The 16,173-nt window shown below is 37.8% G+C and overlaps 1 protein-coding gene across 1 annotated transcript in view; it reads right to left on the bottom strand.

Moving 5' to 3' along the window:
* LOC105550149 (regulator of G-protein signaling 7-like) overlaps nucleotides 1-16,173 on the bottom strand; it is a 108,283-nt gene that overhangs the window by 84,562 nt on the left and 7,548 nt on the right. Inside the window, exons 2-3 of the mRNA XM_011995029.1 lie at nucleotides 14,853-14,929; nucleotides 14,664-14,745 (exon numbers count right to left, since the gene is read on the bottom strand). Of these exons, the coding sequence (XP_011850419.1) occupies nucleotides 14,664-14,745; nucleotides 14,853-14,929 (159 nt within the window). The remainder of the gene's footprint in view (nucleotides 1-14,663; nucleotides 14,746-14,852; nucleotides 14,930-16,173) is intronic.

Raw genomic sequence — 16,173 nt, 5'->3', positions numbered from 1 at the left:
TAAATAAATAAATAAATAAATAAATAAATATAAAAATAAAATAAAAAATAAAGCATATTCTTGATTTTAGAAATGGCAAATATGTGAAAATCCATGCTGATTATGAAACATACAAAAAACATTCCGGAATGTTCTCTTGGGAACACTTCTGGAACCTCCTTTCTGGAGCTATTTCAGAGAAACGTCACATATACATTTGTGAGGCTGAACAAAGATAGTAATTGACAGAGACAATTTAGATGATTGCTTTCGCTGTGTGAAAATCACACCCTGGTCTTACTAAATACCACATCACTGGCTAAAAGAGAATCAGGCATTAATTGTACATGCAAAATCACGGACTCTGATCATGGGAAAAGATGGTCTACCAAGGAGGAAGCTTCACTCTTAATAATATAACTAGAATTTAAATCTCTAACTTTTTTTCCTCCCTCTTGGTCATCTATTCCCAGTTTGCTTAATTTCATATAAATCTGTAATGTATCTAATTTTAAAATTTGAATTCAGAAAACAAGCGTTATGCACCATCTCTTTTTATTAAGTTGGCTGGAATATAATGCTCTCAAATTTCAATCCGAGTTCCTTTAATCAATAACACTTCAATTTCACCCTCTCCTAATGCAAAGCACTGAATAGTAGGGGACAAGATCCAAGTAATGACTCAGGAGAGGAGACGCTACTCCTTGTCTGGACTTTTCAGATAGCAGAGATCTCCCTGCCATGTGATGCCATCCACTGGACAATTAGAAGGATGAAAACAGTTTTCATTCAGACAAAATCTGCCTCCTTTTATCCAAAGCAAAGCAGGCTAATCTTACTCCTTTTTTTTTTTTTCAATTATACTTTAAGTTCTAGGGTACATGTGCACAACGTGCAGGTTTGTTACATACGTATACATGTGCCATGTTGGTGTGCTGCACCCATTAACTCATCATTTACATTAGGTATATCTCCTAATGCTATCCCTCCCCCCTCCCCCCACCCCATGACAGGCCCCGGTGTGTGATGTTCCCCTTCCTGTGTTCAAGTGTTCTCATTGTTCAGTTCCCACCTACGAGTGAGAACATACGGTGTTTGGTTTTTTGTCCTTGCGATAGTTTGCTGAGAATGATGGTTTCCAGCTTCATCCATGTCCCTACAAAGGACATGAACTCATCCTTTTTTATGGCTGCATAGTATCCATGGTGTATATGTGCCACATTTTCTTAATCCAGTCTATCATTGATGGACATTTGGGTTGGTTCCAGGTCTTTGCTATTGTGAATAGTGCCACAATAAACATACATGTGCATGTGTCTTTATAGCAGCATGATTTATAATCCTTTGGGATACCATCCACTCTGCATGTTCTGACTATTTCCAGGCACAGCAGAAGCATGCCTACCTTCATCTCAGATGTTATGGGTCAACCAGAGGATTTAAGGATATTTTATCCACAATTTTTCAGAGTATAAATGTGATACCTTCTCTTCATAGAAAATTAAAATTGCCTATGATACCAAATATCCCAAAAGAGTTACAATCAATATTCAGTATATTATCTCTTAACTGTTTAGGTATCTATTTTTACAAACAAAATTGGGATCATATTACATATAATTTTATATTTAGATAATTTCTTCCTTTTCCTCTTTGTTTCTTCCTTTTTTTTTTTTTTTTTTGATGTGGTCTCACTCTGTCGCCCAGGCTGGAATGCAACGGTATGGTCACAGCTCACTGCAGCCTTGACTTCCCGGGCTCAAGTGATTTTATTTCACATTTCAGCATAGTTTTTCTCCACATCTTTCCAATTCTTTAAAATTCTCATTTCAAGTTATACAATTTACTATCTTGTGGATATATCTTATGTAACTACCCCAATAAGTTGAATAGTTACGCTGTTTCAAATGTTAGCTACCTGTTTAACCACTCTAATTTTATTGTATAGCTCTGGACAAGTTAATCTGCTTGTGAAAAAGATTTTAACTTTTTTATTCATACTGTCAAATTCATTTTTATACAGATAATACCAATGCTGACACCTACCATAGCATTTAGAAACACTTGTCTTTCTATTGTTCTTGCCAGGATTGCATACAATTAATTTGAGATTTTAAAATAAAATATATTGAAAAAAATTGTCATCTCTTTGTCTTAATTTATGACTAGAAAGGTTAAACTCTTTTCCCAATTTTTAATAACCATTTATATATTTTCTTTTATAAGTGGTCAGTTTAAGTCTTTTGTCTATTTTGTGTGAAATCACAATACTTCTGAATTGTTTAATTACTTTATACATTCAGAATATCAAAATATATTTGTTCTCTTGCTCCAAGTATTTTCAGATTATTTCCATGCCTTTCAATTATATTTTTAAACACAAAAGTGAGTTTTTAATAAAATGTATTAGCTGCTTATTTTGTGATTTATTCTGCTGTCTTTATGCGTGAAAAGTTCTCTAGATCCTAACATTAGCTCAATGTAAACCTCTATTTTAAAGCTCAATGTAAACTTCTATTTTAAAACAGCTATATTCATAGCTCTACTGTATATCTCATCATAGTATTTGTATAATAATCATACATTTAAGCCCCTGTTCTACTTATTCTGGACTCTGAGTATCTTAGTCAGTGGGGCAGTATTTCTCATCTTTTTGTCTTCAGCCTTTACTGTGCGAAACTATAAACGCTGGCTGAAAGATATACTAAATGAATGAATCAACAGTGTAATGCACAGATTTTTTTTTCAGTGAAAATCAAAGAAATGTACCACTTTACTTCCCTTATTCCATTTTTTTCTTGCCAAACTATTGTATTAATAGTATAGTTAGAAAACATGTATTCCACAGGAATAACGATATTTTACCATAGACTTGTTTGTTTAAAGTACACAACTAATACACAATCATGCCTCAGAACAACATGTGGGGTGTCCACACAACCGCGGTGCAACTAATCCTTCCAACGGGAATTTTGAATTTTTAGCATTCTCTGAAGAAATATTTCGCATGTATTAATTGTTATCCAGGAGAAATCATTGGCAGGATTTCTCATCATAATATTCATACGGAGAAAAATATTTCTCTTATGATTAGTATGATTTTTCAGAGAAAAAAAATCTGAGTCATTTTTGTGGGACTCTGCTTCTTTTCAAATCACATTGATCAAGTCAAGAATGAATCTACCAAATAAGACAGACAATGCCAAGCACACTGAGTAAAGGAGAGAACCAATACACGCGCTTTGTATTTTACTTCAAGGTCTTGTCTATACGGCACACAAAGACACACAATGAAACAACCATCAGCTTTTCTATATAGGTGGACCTGATGTTAGGTAAGTCAAATTCAGTTTTATCTGCTGATATCACCACATGACGCTGTTTTGTTCTCGGGGTCAGAGATTTTGTTGAGTTCATTATACTCTCCTACGATGTGCCCTCTGTTTCACTTTGTAAAAAAGTTATATCTGTATTTTTTTTGTTATGTCGTGGACTTTATTTTTGAGTAGTTTAGGTTTACAGAAAATTGAGTACAGAGTACAGAGAATTCCCGTAAGTCCCCTCATCCCACCCCAAAGTCCCCTCATCCCACCCCAAAGTCCCCTGTATTAGCATCTTATACTGATGTGGTACATTTGTTTCAGTTGTTGAACCAATATTGATACATTAATAGTAATTAAATTCCAGAGCTTGCATTAGGGTTCACGCTTGGTGCTATATACATTGTATAGGCTGTGACAAACCTATAACAATATGTATCCACCATTAAGGTATCTTACAAAATATTTTCACTGTCCTAAAAATCTGTGCTCTCCCTCTTCATCACTCCCTGCTTTCCCTTCAACCCCTCATCTTTTTCCTGTCTCTGTAGTTTTGCCTTTTCCAAAATGTCATAGAGTTGGAATCATAACTAGCCTTCTAAAATTGATTTCTTTCATTTAGTACGATGCATTTAAAGTCCTTCCATGTCTTTTTGTGGCTTGATAGCTCATCTCATTCTATCACTGAAAAACATTCTGATACGGTTTGGCTGTGTCCCTGCCCAAGCCTCATCTTGAATTGTAGTTCCCGTAATCCCCACGTGTCGTGGGAGGGACCTGGTGGGAGGCCACTGAATCATGGGGGTGGTTACTCCCATGTTGTTCTCATGATAGTGAGTGAGTTCTGGAACTGTGAGTCAATTAAACCTGTTTCTTTTATAAATTACCCAGTCTCAGGTATGTCTTTATTAGCAGCGTGAGAACGAACTAACACACGTTCCATTGTATGAATATACCATAGTCATTTTTTGAAGGACATCTTGATTGTTTCCATGTTTTGGCAACTATGAAAAAAGTTGTCATAAACATTTGTAGGCTTTTGTGTGGACATTAACTTTTCTATTCATTTGGGTAAATACCACGGGGTGTGAATGCTATGTTGTGTAGTAACAGTTCATTCAGTTTTATAGGAAACTCCCAAATTATCTTTCAAAGTAGCTGTACCATTTTGCATTTCCACCAGCAGAGAATGAGAGTTCCCAATGCTCCACATCCTCACTGGCATTGGACGTTGCTAGTGTTTTGGATTTTAGTCATGCTAATAGGTGTGCAGTGGTATCCAATTGTTGTTTTAATGTAGCCCTAATGACATGTGCTGTTGAGCATCTTTTTGCTCTCCGTGTATGTTCTTTGGTGCAGTGTCTGTTTAGATCTTTTGCCCGTTTTTAACTGGCTGTTTTATTACTATTGTTGAGTTTTAAGAGTTATTTTTATATTTTGGATACCAGTCCAAAATATCAGTTTTTTTTTTTTTTGCTAATATTGTCCCAGTCTGTGGCTTGAATTCTCATTCTCATAACAACGTCTTTTATAGAGTAAAAGATTTTAATTTTAATGAAGTCCAATTCATTCGTTTTTATAATATGGATTTATGATTTTTTCTTTTTAGCTTGTAGAAGTAATAGATTATATCAATTGATTTTCAAATGTTGAACCAGTCTTGAATACTTGGAATAATTCCTGCTTCACTGTGGTGTAAAATTCTTCTTGTACATCACTGGATGTGATATCCTAATATTTTGATGAGGATTTTGCATCTTTGTTCATGAGAGACACTGGTGTATAGTTTTCCTTGCAATGGCTTTGTTTGTTTTGGGTATTGTGGTAACGCTAGCCTCATAGAATGAGTTACGAGGTAGCCACTCTGCTATTTTCTGGAAAAGATTGTAAAGAATTGATATAATTTGTCCCTTAAATCTTTGCTAGAATTCATCAGTGAATCCATCTGGGCTGGTGCTTCCTGTCTTAGAAGGTTGTTAATTATTGTTTCAATTTCTTCATTTTATTTATTGTTTTTTAAACTTTTGAGACAGGGTCTTGCTGTGTTGCCCAGGCTGGTCTTAAACAACTGGGCTCAACTGATCCTCCTGCCTCAGCCTCCCAAAGTGCTGGGATTACAGGCATAAGCCATCACTCCTGGCCTAATTTCTTTAATTGAATAGGCTAATATTTCATAATAGATGTTAAGATGTAGGCCTTCTCATTCATATATATAGACCCATATATATTATCTATTTTCTTGGTAAGCTTTGGTACATTGTGTTTTTCTTTCTTTCTTTCCTGTGTTTTTTTTTTTTTTTTTCCTTTTGGTCCATTTCATCTAGGCCCTCAAATTTCTGGGCATAGAGTTGTTTAGAATATTTCATTATTATGCTTTTAGTGTTCACAGACTCAGTAGATATAGACCCTTTTATATTTCTGATATTAGTAATTTGTGTCTTCTCCTTTTATTCCTTAGTTAACTTGGCTAGAGGTTTATTGACTTTATTGGTTTTTTCAAAAAAACAAGTTTTGATTATGTTGATTTTCTCTATATTCTCTTGCCATTCTCATTGATGTCTGCTTTAATTTTTATCATTTCTTCTCTTCTGCTTACTTTGGATTTAACTTGTTCTCCTATTCCTAGTTTCCAAATGTGGAAGTTTAGATTACTCATTTTAGATCTTTCTTTCTTCTAGTACATATACTCAATGATATAAATTTCCCTCTAAGCACTGCTTTCACTGGATCCTGAAAATTTTGATGAAGTATATTTTTATTTTAAATTAGTTTGAAATATTTTTATATTTCTCTTGAGACTGCTTCTATGACCCACGTGTTATTTAGAAGTGTGTTGTTTAATCTACTAGTATTTTGAGATAGTCTAGCTGTTTTGATTTCTAGTTTTATATCATTTTGGTCTGAGAACATACTTTGTGTGATTTCTATTCTTCTAAATTTGTTAAGGTGTGTGTTTTGACCCAGAGTGCAATCTCGTCTCCTGTGTGCTGCATGGAGGCTTGAGAAGAACGTGTATTCTGTTGTTGTATGAAGTGTTCTATGGACGTCAGTCATATCCAGTTGATTGATGGTGTATTTCAGTTAAACCTTGTTCTTAGTTCCTTACTGATTTTCTGCCCGCTTGAACTGTAAATTACTGATAGAGGGGTATTAAAGTCTCAGAATATACTAGCGTATTTATCCATTTCTCCTTGCACTTCTTTCAGTGTTTGCCTCATACTTTGATGCTCTGTTGTTAAATGCATAGACAGTAACTATTATTATGTCCTTATGAAGAATTGATCCTTTTGTCATTATGTAATCTTCCTCTTTATCTCTGATAATTTTCCTTGCTCTGAGGTTGGTTTTGTCTGAAAATTAATCTATCTACTCCAGCTTTCTTTTGATCAGTGTTAGCATTTAACTTCATATTTAATGGATTGGTACACACACACAGGCACACACATGCGCACGCACACACACATATACACACACTTGCTTTGCCAGGCTATTCTATACAAATTTATTTGAAGAAAAAAAGATATATAGGGACATTTATGAGACTATAAGCAAGATAGAAAGACAAGAGACCTTCCAAACAGATAACAAATCCTCTCTCACTCTCTATGCCTTGCTGTAACAAACTGTCCTTGTCTCAGGGTTTACCTATCACCTTTAGGTTAATGAGTTTCAGAATCAATTCTATATCCCAAAACACCCCTCAAATTTTGGTCTCATGTCTACAACTATTGACAAGATCTCTCTCCATCTGAATGTCATGTCATCACACTCAGCATGCCCTAAAACAAACTCACTGTTCCAAATCTGCTACGAACCCTTAGCACAATCCTTTGCAAATTTCATATGTCCACCATTTTCTCAACTACTCAGACTCAATATTTTGCATTAAGTTGCATGCTACAAAATGTTAGCTTTAGGATAGGGAATTGAAGACAGACTCTCTGCTCTTCAAGAAATCATGGTCTGACAGACGTTAAAACAAGTGTTCTGGTCAGTGTCAACGAAAATGCTACAAAATGCTGATTACATATAGGTTTTAAAAAGCATAAGTAAATCAACTATTCTCACTACTGTGTGATTAGGATTTGCTTAAATTGAATTCAGGAAGAATTCAATGATTATTGTTTCTATATTGAATATTCTGATGAAGTATATTTCCATTTCTCTGCTTAAGCCTTTTTATCCATGACGTCTTTGTTGAATGCTTGGCATGCATTCAACCCTAAACTAACAGGCTTAGGAAGCAAAGAAGGTGATCTAATTGTTGTTTCAGGAAAGAACTCTGAAAATTATGAATCTCATTCTCTATCCAGTGATTGCCTTTTCTCCATTCTATTTCTGGCTCATGACTTCTAATCTATACTTGAATTTATCATTTGCATCATTAGAAGTTGGCAATGACCTTTAGATAGCTTTGAGTATTAGGAAGCTTTTATATTGAGATTTTATTTTCCAGTCATTTTCACAGTAGTCATACAGAACCCAATGTGTGGTAAACTAATAAACTTTATTCCAAGTCTTCTTAGTAACATTTCAAAGTAGGAAGACACTTTCCATGGGACTTCGCATTCCTAGGGTCACTAATCTTATTAATAATTTCACAATTTTTTTTGTTCTTGCTTTTTTTAGTTTGCCTCCTTACCGCCCATCCATTCACATCTTAACTCCAGCTCGTCCACGTTCTTTTTAAAGTATGGTGTAGAGGATGGGGCACAAAATGCTAAAATTGAGTTTCTTCAGAACTTTGACAACTAGAAGTTTCACTCCAATTTAGCTAGATGTTAAAATCCTGTTAATACAGGCTACTGATGCATTATTCTTTGTGTGTGTGTATGTGTGGGGCTTCATTAAATTATTGAAGCATTAAATACACAAGTCAACTCAAATAGTATATTATCTTTGTCCTGCTACAATCCGGTGTATTTCTCCCACTATATTCTTCAGTAGTTAGTTTCTGGCAATTCTGTCTGGAGTCCTTAGTAAGTGAAGAGTCCTTTTTAGTGTTATGACCTTAATTTTTTTTCTGGAGTGAACGCTGACATACTTAGGAGGCTAACTTTATTTTATAGAGACATTAAGTACTAGAATGATTATTCTGTGTCAATCTGACCTAAAAATGACCTCATGGTGTTTTGGAAGGTAAAAAATCATATTATGTATATTTTCTACACTCTAGGTAAAATGCACATAATATATCATATTTCACATTAAACTGACTTTAAGTATATTTTAAAGATTCTGAACTGTTATTTCAAATTTCCCTTTCCCCACTACATTTCTGGCTAATGGCTTCCAATCCATTCTTGAGGTTGGAATAATAAATGCTCGTGTCAAATCGAATCAAATAAAAGTATTCAAAAGGTAAGGTAGCATATCACCTTTACTTGAATTAAAAGCTTCATAAGGATCAGCTGTTATCTGTTATATTTTTTATTGAGAGGTATAATAGCAGAACTGTGAAAGGGAAAGCAAAATGAAAAACATTCAACAAAAATGCTGTTAGGATAACTCCATTTCTGGCTTTTGAAAATAAAGATACTTTATATATTTACGAAGGCAAATCGATTCAGGAAAATATAATTACATAACTTAAAAGTCTTTCAGTTATATTGTGTCACTGATCTGTGACATTTAAGTATAGAGCTTTTTATTCTAATGGGAATATCAATCTCAAGACTTTTAAAATTGATAGTGATTACTTCATATTTTTTCAATTAACCTTCTGAAAAACCAGAACAAAAATAAGACCCTACTTTCTTATCTCTTTTTTGTACTAATAATTTCTGTAAACTAAATATGTGTGTATGTGTTTGTTTGTGTGTGTATTTTAGAGACAGGGTTTCACTCTGTTACCCAGGCTGGAGTGCAATGGCATGATACAGCTCACTGCAACCTCAAACTCCTGGCCACAAGGAATCCTCTTAGCCTCAGCCTCCTGAGTAGCTAGGATTATAGGCATGCACCATCATACCTGGCTAATGTTTTGTAGAGATGGAATCTCACTATGTTGCCCAGGCTTAAATATAGTTTATATATTTTAAAAATTTTAGGCTGGGCGCGGTGGCTCATGCCTGTAATCCCAGCACTTTGGGAAGCTGAGGTGGGAGGATCACCTGAGGCCAGGAGTTCGAGACCAGCCTGGCCAACCTAGTGAAACTCCGTCTCTACTAAAAATATAGCCGGGCATGGTGGCATGCGCCTGTAATTCCAGCTATTCAGGAGGCTGAGGCAAGATAATTGCTTGAACCTGGGAGGTGAAGGTTGCAGTGAGGCAAGATTGCACCACTGCACTCCAGCCTGGGTGACACAGCAAGATTCTGTCTTAAAAAATAAATAAATAAAAACAAAAATAAAAAATAAAAATTTAGATCCTTCTTGAAATAATAACATATATAGGTTGTTACACAAGATCATCATAAGTAAACATTGAAGATAGGACTTACCAGGCAGCCCTGTTGGCAATGGCCCTCTAGGGTGTATATTGTATACACATCCCCGGCAGGGGCGTTCTACACGTGTTAGTTGGATTTCCCTAGGTCAGGGGCATGTGGCCTATAATATATGAAAGATGCCCTGAACTCTGGACTTTTAAAAACAGTAAAATATGAAAACCATGATAAAATACAAAAGGACACCTATAAATACAGCCATTTTATAAGAAGTAAGAGGATGTATGAAAACCATGAGTAAAATATAATAAGACACCTATAAACACAGCTATATCCTATGTGGACTATTGCATTCTAACTATTTATTCTTTCTTTTTGCAGGACAGATACATAAAATCAGGATCTCATTCTTGCTGGAGCTACTTTCTCTGCCTGGATCCACAGCACTCTTTAGTTCCAGGCCTGGCTCTCCCACTGCTAGCTCTGAACCTTAGCAAGTCCTATAAATAACACGAGCATCTGTATCTCCCTTCAGAAAACAAATAGTGCAGTCATACTCATCCTGCTGTGTTAATGACTATGTTCATAAAATGCGACACTGGTCTACGAGTTTTAGGAATCAAGGAGTGTGTTTTAGTCCACTTTTTATGCCTGGCCTTAATATAATATCTGGCACATATTGATACAGAATAAAAGGTATCATTACGTGATACCTTTCCATATGTATCGATATGTATCCCATGATCCATGTTCCATATTATGGGAAGGGTGGCAATGCCCTGTTTCATGAGTTTCAGATTCAACCTTTGAAGGAAACATGTTTTAGCCATTGCATTGGCAGACGGCTCCAGGACTTATATATTTAAATAACAAAAATGTTGGGGGTAAAAGCATTCCCCACACAGTTCAAAAAGTTCCATAGGCAGGTAAAGGAACAATCCCTTTGAAGAGGAAAGTCAACCCAGTCTGACTTATTTCAGGTAAACAGTTTGATAAAGACCAAGAAAGGCTGCTTTGTTCTAAGTCTTGCATTCCTGCACCTAGAGGACAGATTCTACATTCCAGAATAAAGGCTTAAATAAAAATGCAAACATACAGGAAATAAAAGAGTTAAAAAATAAAGGGTACTAAGAGAGAGGGCTCATAGATGAGCAATTAACACCACGGTGACCACATCAGCCTTAAGTCAAGGTCAGCCTATTTCATGCAAAGTATCCCTAAATGGAAGAGTGGAAAGATAAGGCTGGAGGAAAAGGAGATGACTATGGGAGTGGTCTTCGGAGTTATTCTGGTTGGGACCTCAGAACTAAAGACAAAGGTTGTGATGCTCCTTGATTGTACTCTGCGAGATTCACAGATGTCATTAAAACCATGAAGTATAGGAGCTGCATCTGCATTATCTGTTTCCATATTCCATTTTTTTTCTCTATCTTTTTGGGCTACTCTCTGTTTCTGTTCACGAAGGAAGCGGAAAATTTATTGTCTTTCACCTGTCAAGTGAGATTGCTAAAGTGATTTGCCAGCTGCTTTTACCCAGGTGATCTCATTTAATGTTCAATCAATAGTGCAAGGTAGGTAGATATATTTCCATTTTCTAAGTGAGACTGCTACATCTCAGAAAGGGCAAATCCCTGTGGACGGTGGGCCTCATAAATAACGGAGTCAGGTCTGTCTGCGTCCCAAGCCCAGCTGCTTCTCACTCTGCCCAGGTCTCCCTATTCCCTTTTCTACTGGTCATTGGCTGACATAATGAAACTGGAAGTGTACACAATAGGACAGTCTCTTAGATATGGACCTCTTCTGGTGAGGGGCGGTATGCAATATTAGGCCCCAGGCCATACCAGATTAAGCCTCTGGACAGTTTGAGATACTCTCTGGTATTTTCCTACACATGGTCTGGGATTCTAGGTTGCTCAGGTGGCAATAATTTGGTGTTAACATGCAAGGCCTAGCTTCCTAGCTTCACAGAGCCTGTCTAGAAGACACTTAAATGTTACAGTGAAAACTACAAGGTACAGAGAGTCTTTCATTACAGCCACAGACAGGACAGACTATGAAGAAGAAACTGAGCTATAGAAATACCTATTCACTTTAACTCTGGGATATAGGATTTAGCGTCTAAATATATTAGGATTGATTATGACAACTGCAGAATTCATTTCTAGGGACAAATGTAAAAGTGTAGACCTTCTTAGAAAGTATCACAATATTGCTGTTTTCCCCTATGCCACTCTTTCTTCAGGGGGCCTAGTTACCTTAGAAAGTTGTTGTCATTGCTTAGCTAACACTACAGCCAGCGAATAGAGATAGAGCTTATGTGTCTGGCTGAGAAAATAGCATTAGGAGCTCTCTTAGGAGAACCTTTCTTTTAATGTCCCTGTCATCATCATCTTTGTCTATTAACTCAGAGTAAGGACCCAAAAGACTAAAAACAAGATAAACACCAGCACCTGTATGGCAGACACAGCCTTTGGACAAGTGTCAGCATTTCACGAGTGCCTGAGATCACTTCCAAATGTTTAAATTTTACAAATGCCAAGAGGGATTATCTCTAAAGTAATACAGGAAGTTATAATGTAAGAAAAAGAAACGGTTGAAGGTAGGATTGGTTTAGGTAAATGCCATTCTCAGAGGCTCATGACAACCCAAAGCTCTATTTTCCTCTAGAAAATAAGTGATGGCAGCTAGGTGCGGTGGCTCACGCCTGTCATCCCAGCACTTTGGAAGGCTGAGGCAGGCAGATCACAAGGTCAGGAGATCAAGACCATCCTTGCTAACACAGTGAAACCCTGTCTCTACTGAAAGTACAAAAGATTAACCAGGCGTGGTGGCGGGCGCCTGTAGTCCCAGCTACTGGGGAGGCTGAGGCAGGAGAATTGTTTGAATCCGGGAGGCGGAGGTTGCAGTGAGCTGAGATCGCGCCACTGCACTCCAGCCTGGGTGACAGAGTAAGACTCCGTCTCAAAAAAAAAAAAAAAAAAATCAACAAGGGAGATGGAACCAGTGGCTTCTGGGTGGTTTCTGCCTCCAGATCCTCCTTGGGATGACTTTCTAGTTGGAAGCCTAGTGAAGGGTGTGGTGAGGCCTCTTGGATAACACTCATACGTGCTGCTTGCTGGTGGGAGACAGGAAAGACTAGCGCCTGGCTTGCACTGGATAGAGGGAAAGACAACTGGGATCAGATTCTGCCTCCAACAGAAGCACACAGAGGCCTCAGGCAGTGGAGCAGGGGAGTGTCTGAGGTGGACTCATTTGTCATCTCTGCGAGCGCGGGTCTCAGAGCATGAAATAGACGTGGGCAGTGCAGGGGAGCGGGCATGGTGTGAGTCCTCTCGGGTTGCCAGGAGGAACCAGGCCATGGAAGCTAAACGAGGCTAGAGATGAGCCACCAGATGTCCAGGGGACAAAGTGGATAAGCATAGGAACATAACGCATTGACTGGTTTCTAGAGGTTGCTTAAAACAAACCAAAAAAATAAAAATCCTACTTAATGTCCTTGCAATAGCTATGCACCTGACCTCAAAATCCTTTTTCTTCATGAACAATAAAACTCACACTGAATTTTTCAGTAGCAAAACCAGTTAATTCTCAATTCTAATCTTTTCAGAATTCAAAAGAGAGAACAAATTCAATATATCATTTAACAATTGCATTGCTATCTGAAGCTGAAATATGTACATATATAAACAAACCTTTGGAGACTTTCTCTTTTGGTCTGATTCTGAAGGTAGTTGAAGAGAAAATTGTAAGGTATTCTTATCCATCTCATTTGTCTTTCATGCTATGAACCTATTATTTATTCTAATAATACTTATATAAATATTATTCTCTACTGCCTTGTCTGTATTTAAATAAATCTACAGAAGAAAACGATATCGCATCAAAATAGAAAGAAATACATGAGGTTGTCTTATGGTTGCTGGTAACCACTGTTTAATTTCATCCATACAGTTTTCTGGCATTAATTAAGGATATTCATTAATGTTACTCTGAGGCACATCGTTTAACATTAATAAGGAAGAAGCTCAGCTAAGTTATTACATAGAGGTCCAATATCGTGTCATTAAAAATGCGGGCTGATTTGAATTTGAGCCACAGGAAATGTTAGACTGTGAAAGTCAACAACCAAAGCAGGCTACTAATAGGTTTTAAGAAAAAATCAGGCTGGGCATGGTGGCTTATCCCTGTAATCCCAGAACTTTGGGAGGCTGAGGCAGGCAGATTACTTGAGCTCAGGAGTTCGAGACCAGCCTGGGCACCATGGTGAAACTCCATCTCTATCAAAAATACAAAAAATTAGCCAGGCTTGGTGGCACATGCCTGTCGTCCCAACTACTCAGGAGGCTGAGGTGGGAGGACAGCTTGAACTGGGAGGCAGAGGTTACAGTGAGCCAAGATCACACCACTGCACTCCAGCCACAGAGACAGATCCCATAAAAAAAAAGAGAGTGAGAGTGAGAAAGAAAGAAAGAAAGAAAGAAAGAAAGAAAGAAAGAAAGAAAGAAAGAAAGAAAGAAAGAAAGAGGAAGAAAGAGAGGGGAGGGAAGGAAGGAAGGAAGGAAGGAAGGAAGGAAGGAAGGAAGGAAGGAAGGGAGGGAAGGAAAATTAGGGCAGGAATAACATCTTGACTTGCACTTTTACTATAAAGCTAGAAAAATGTAAACAATAAAACATGAAAAACTGCTTTGTTGCAGTGGTTTTTCTTTCAAATGTATACAGAAGCATTAGATACCTCAAATAGCAAGAGAGTAAGCAAGCGTTATCATGGTGGGAAAATGCGTGGTTTTATAAATTAAATCTGATGCTACTGAGGTCTGGTCATCCTACACAAAAGTGGTGATCTTTTCTTAATGAATTCACCAAGATACCCTGGGGAGTGCAAGGGGTCACTCCAGGCTTTCCCTTACTTTGGTAAGGCTCCCCTCTCTTCCCACAGAGAAGACAGATTCAAGATGAGAGCGTGACGCTTGCTTACCACAGGCCTGTGCACATCCCAGAATGCTCTCTCTTGGCTGTCAAGGATCTTCCTTTCAATCTTGTCTCTCTTCTTGTCCACTCTGTCAACACGGTAACAATGGATAACATTTAGTATTAATTGTAGTGCCTCTCTGGACAAAAAGGCCACAACTTGAACAAATCTTCCAAAAGACTCACAAGGACTCACTTTGCTTGTGCTTCTGCTTGCATGAAAATGAACTCCCACTTCCGGGCAAACGCTCTCTGCAGCCTGGCCAGGCTCTCCTGAAAAACATACCCCACGTGAGGACATTCAGCGCTCTTCTTCACTGCTCTCTTCTAGCTTGGTTACCACTTGTATTTGTCAAGGAAACAAACAGAGAGTTTCTAAAGCCCTAAGTGTACTGTGGTTCTCAATGACAAGCCACGCTCCCTGAATTCAGCTCATCTTCATATTGTCAGTCTTACAGGAAGCAGAAAAACCTGTTACAAATATCAATTTTTTGAATTACTGACTTCGGAGAACAGGACTAAAAATCCAATATGTATCTGCAAAATACTAAAATTACCTGGTACATAAGGAGGTGCTCCAGATGAACCCATTGGAATTTTCTGTACCCACTTTATAGAGGAACAGAACAGCAATACATTCCTACTACGCATGCAATCAGCCTATTCAGTTCCTCACAATACATGTAACACCCTGGCGGCCCACAACCTATTCCTACACAGTGCTTTGAATTCAGTAAATCTAACATAGCAACCATCTGCACAAATGACAGCAGATGACTTTTATCTGCTGATGATCACCGTCAGCAGATAAAATTTTGGCAAAACCCACTCTTTCCCAGGGTAAATGGTCTTTAATCCTCAGAGTTTGGATATCTTCACTATGTAGGATGTATCTGACATTTTGACAGTTAAGTCGATTTTAGAACATAAGATATGCTTCCCTCTTATACTTTGAGTTTATGTATTTAGAGTTTTGCCACACGCAATGTGAATGAAGAGAGGAAGTAAGTAAACAGGAATTCATGAGCCCACTGTGATGCCAGATCCCTGGAAATCTGACCCTTCAGATCCATGAATGAGGCTGTGCGCGGTGGCTCACGCCTGTAATCCCAGCACTTTTAGGAGGCTGAGGCAGGTAGATCACCTGAGGTCAGGAGTTCAAGACCAGCCTGGCCAACATGGTGAAACCCAGTCTCTACTAAAAATATAAAAATTAGCTGCCAGGTGTGGTGGCTCATGCCTGTAATCCCCGCACTTTGGGAGGCCGAGGCAGGCGGATCACGAGGTCAGGAGATCGAGACCATTCTGGCTAACATGGTGAAACCCCGTCTCTATTAAAAATACAAAAATTAGCCAGGCGTGGTGGCGGGTACCTGTAATCCCAGTTACTCGGGAGGCTGAGGCAGGAGAATGGCATGAACGCAGGAGGTGGAGCTTGCAGTGAGCCGAGATCGCGCCACTGCACTCCAGCCTGGGTGACAGAGCGAGACTCCGTCTCAAAAAAAAAAAAAAAAAAA

Source organism: Mandrillus leucophaeus, unplaced genomic scaffold (assembly GCF_000951045.1).
Source record: "Mandrillus leucophaeus isolate KB7577 unplaced genomic scaffold, Mleu.le_1.0 Scaffold466, whole genome shotgun sequence".
Classification (NCBI taxonomy): domain Eukaryota; kingdom Metazoa; phylum Chordata; class Mammalia; order Primates; family Cercopithecidae; genus Mandrillus; species Mandrillus leucophaeus.
This window is presented reverse-complemented; position numbering and strand designations above follow the sequence as displayed.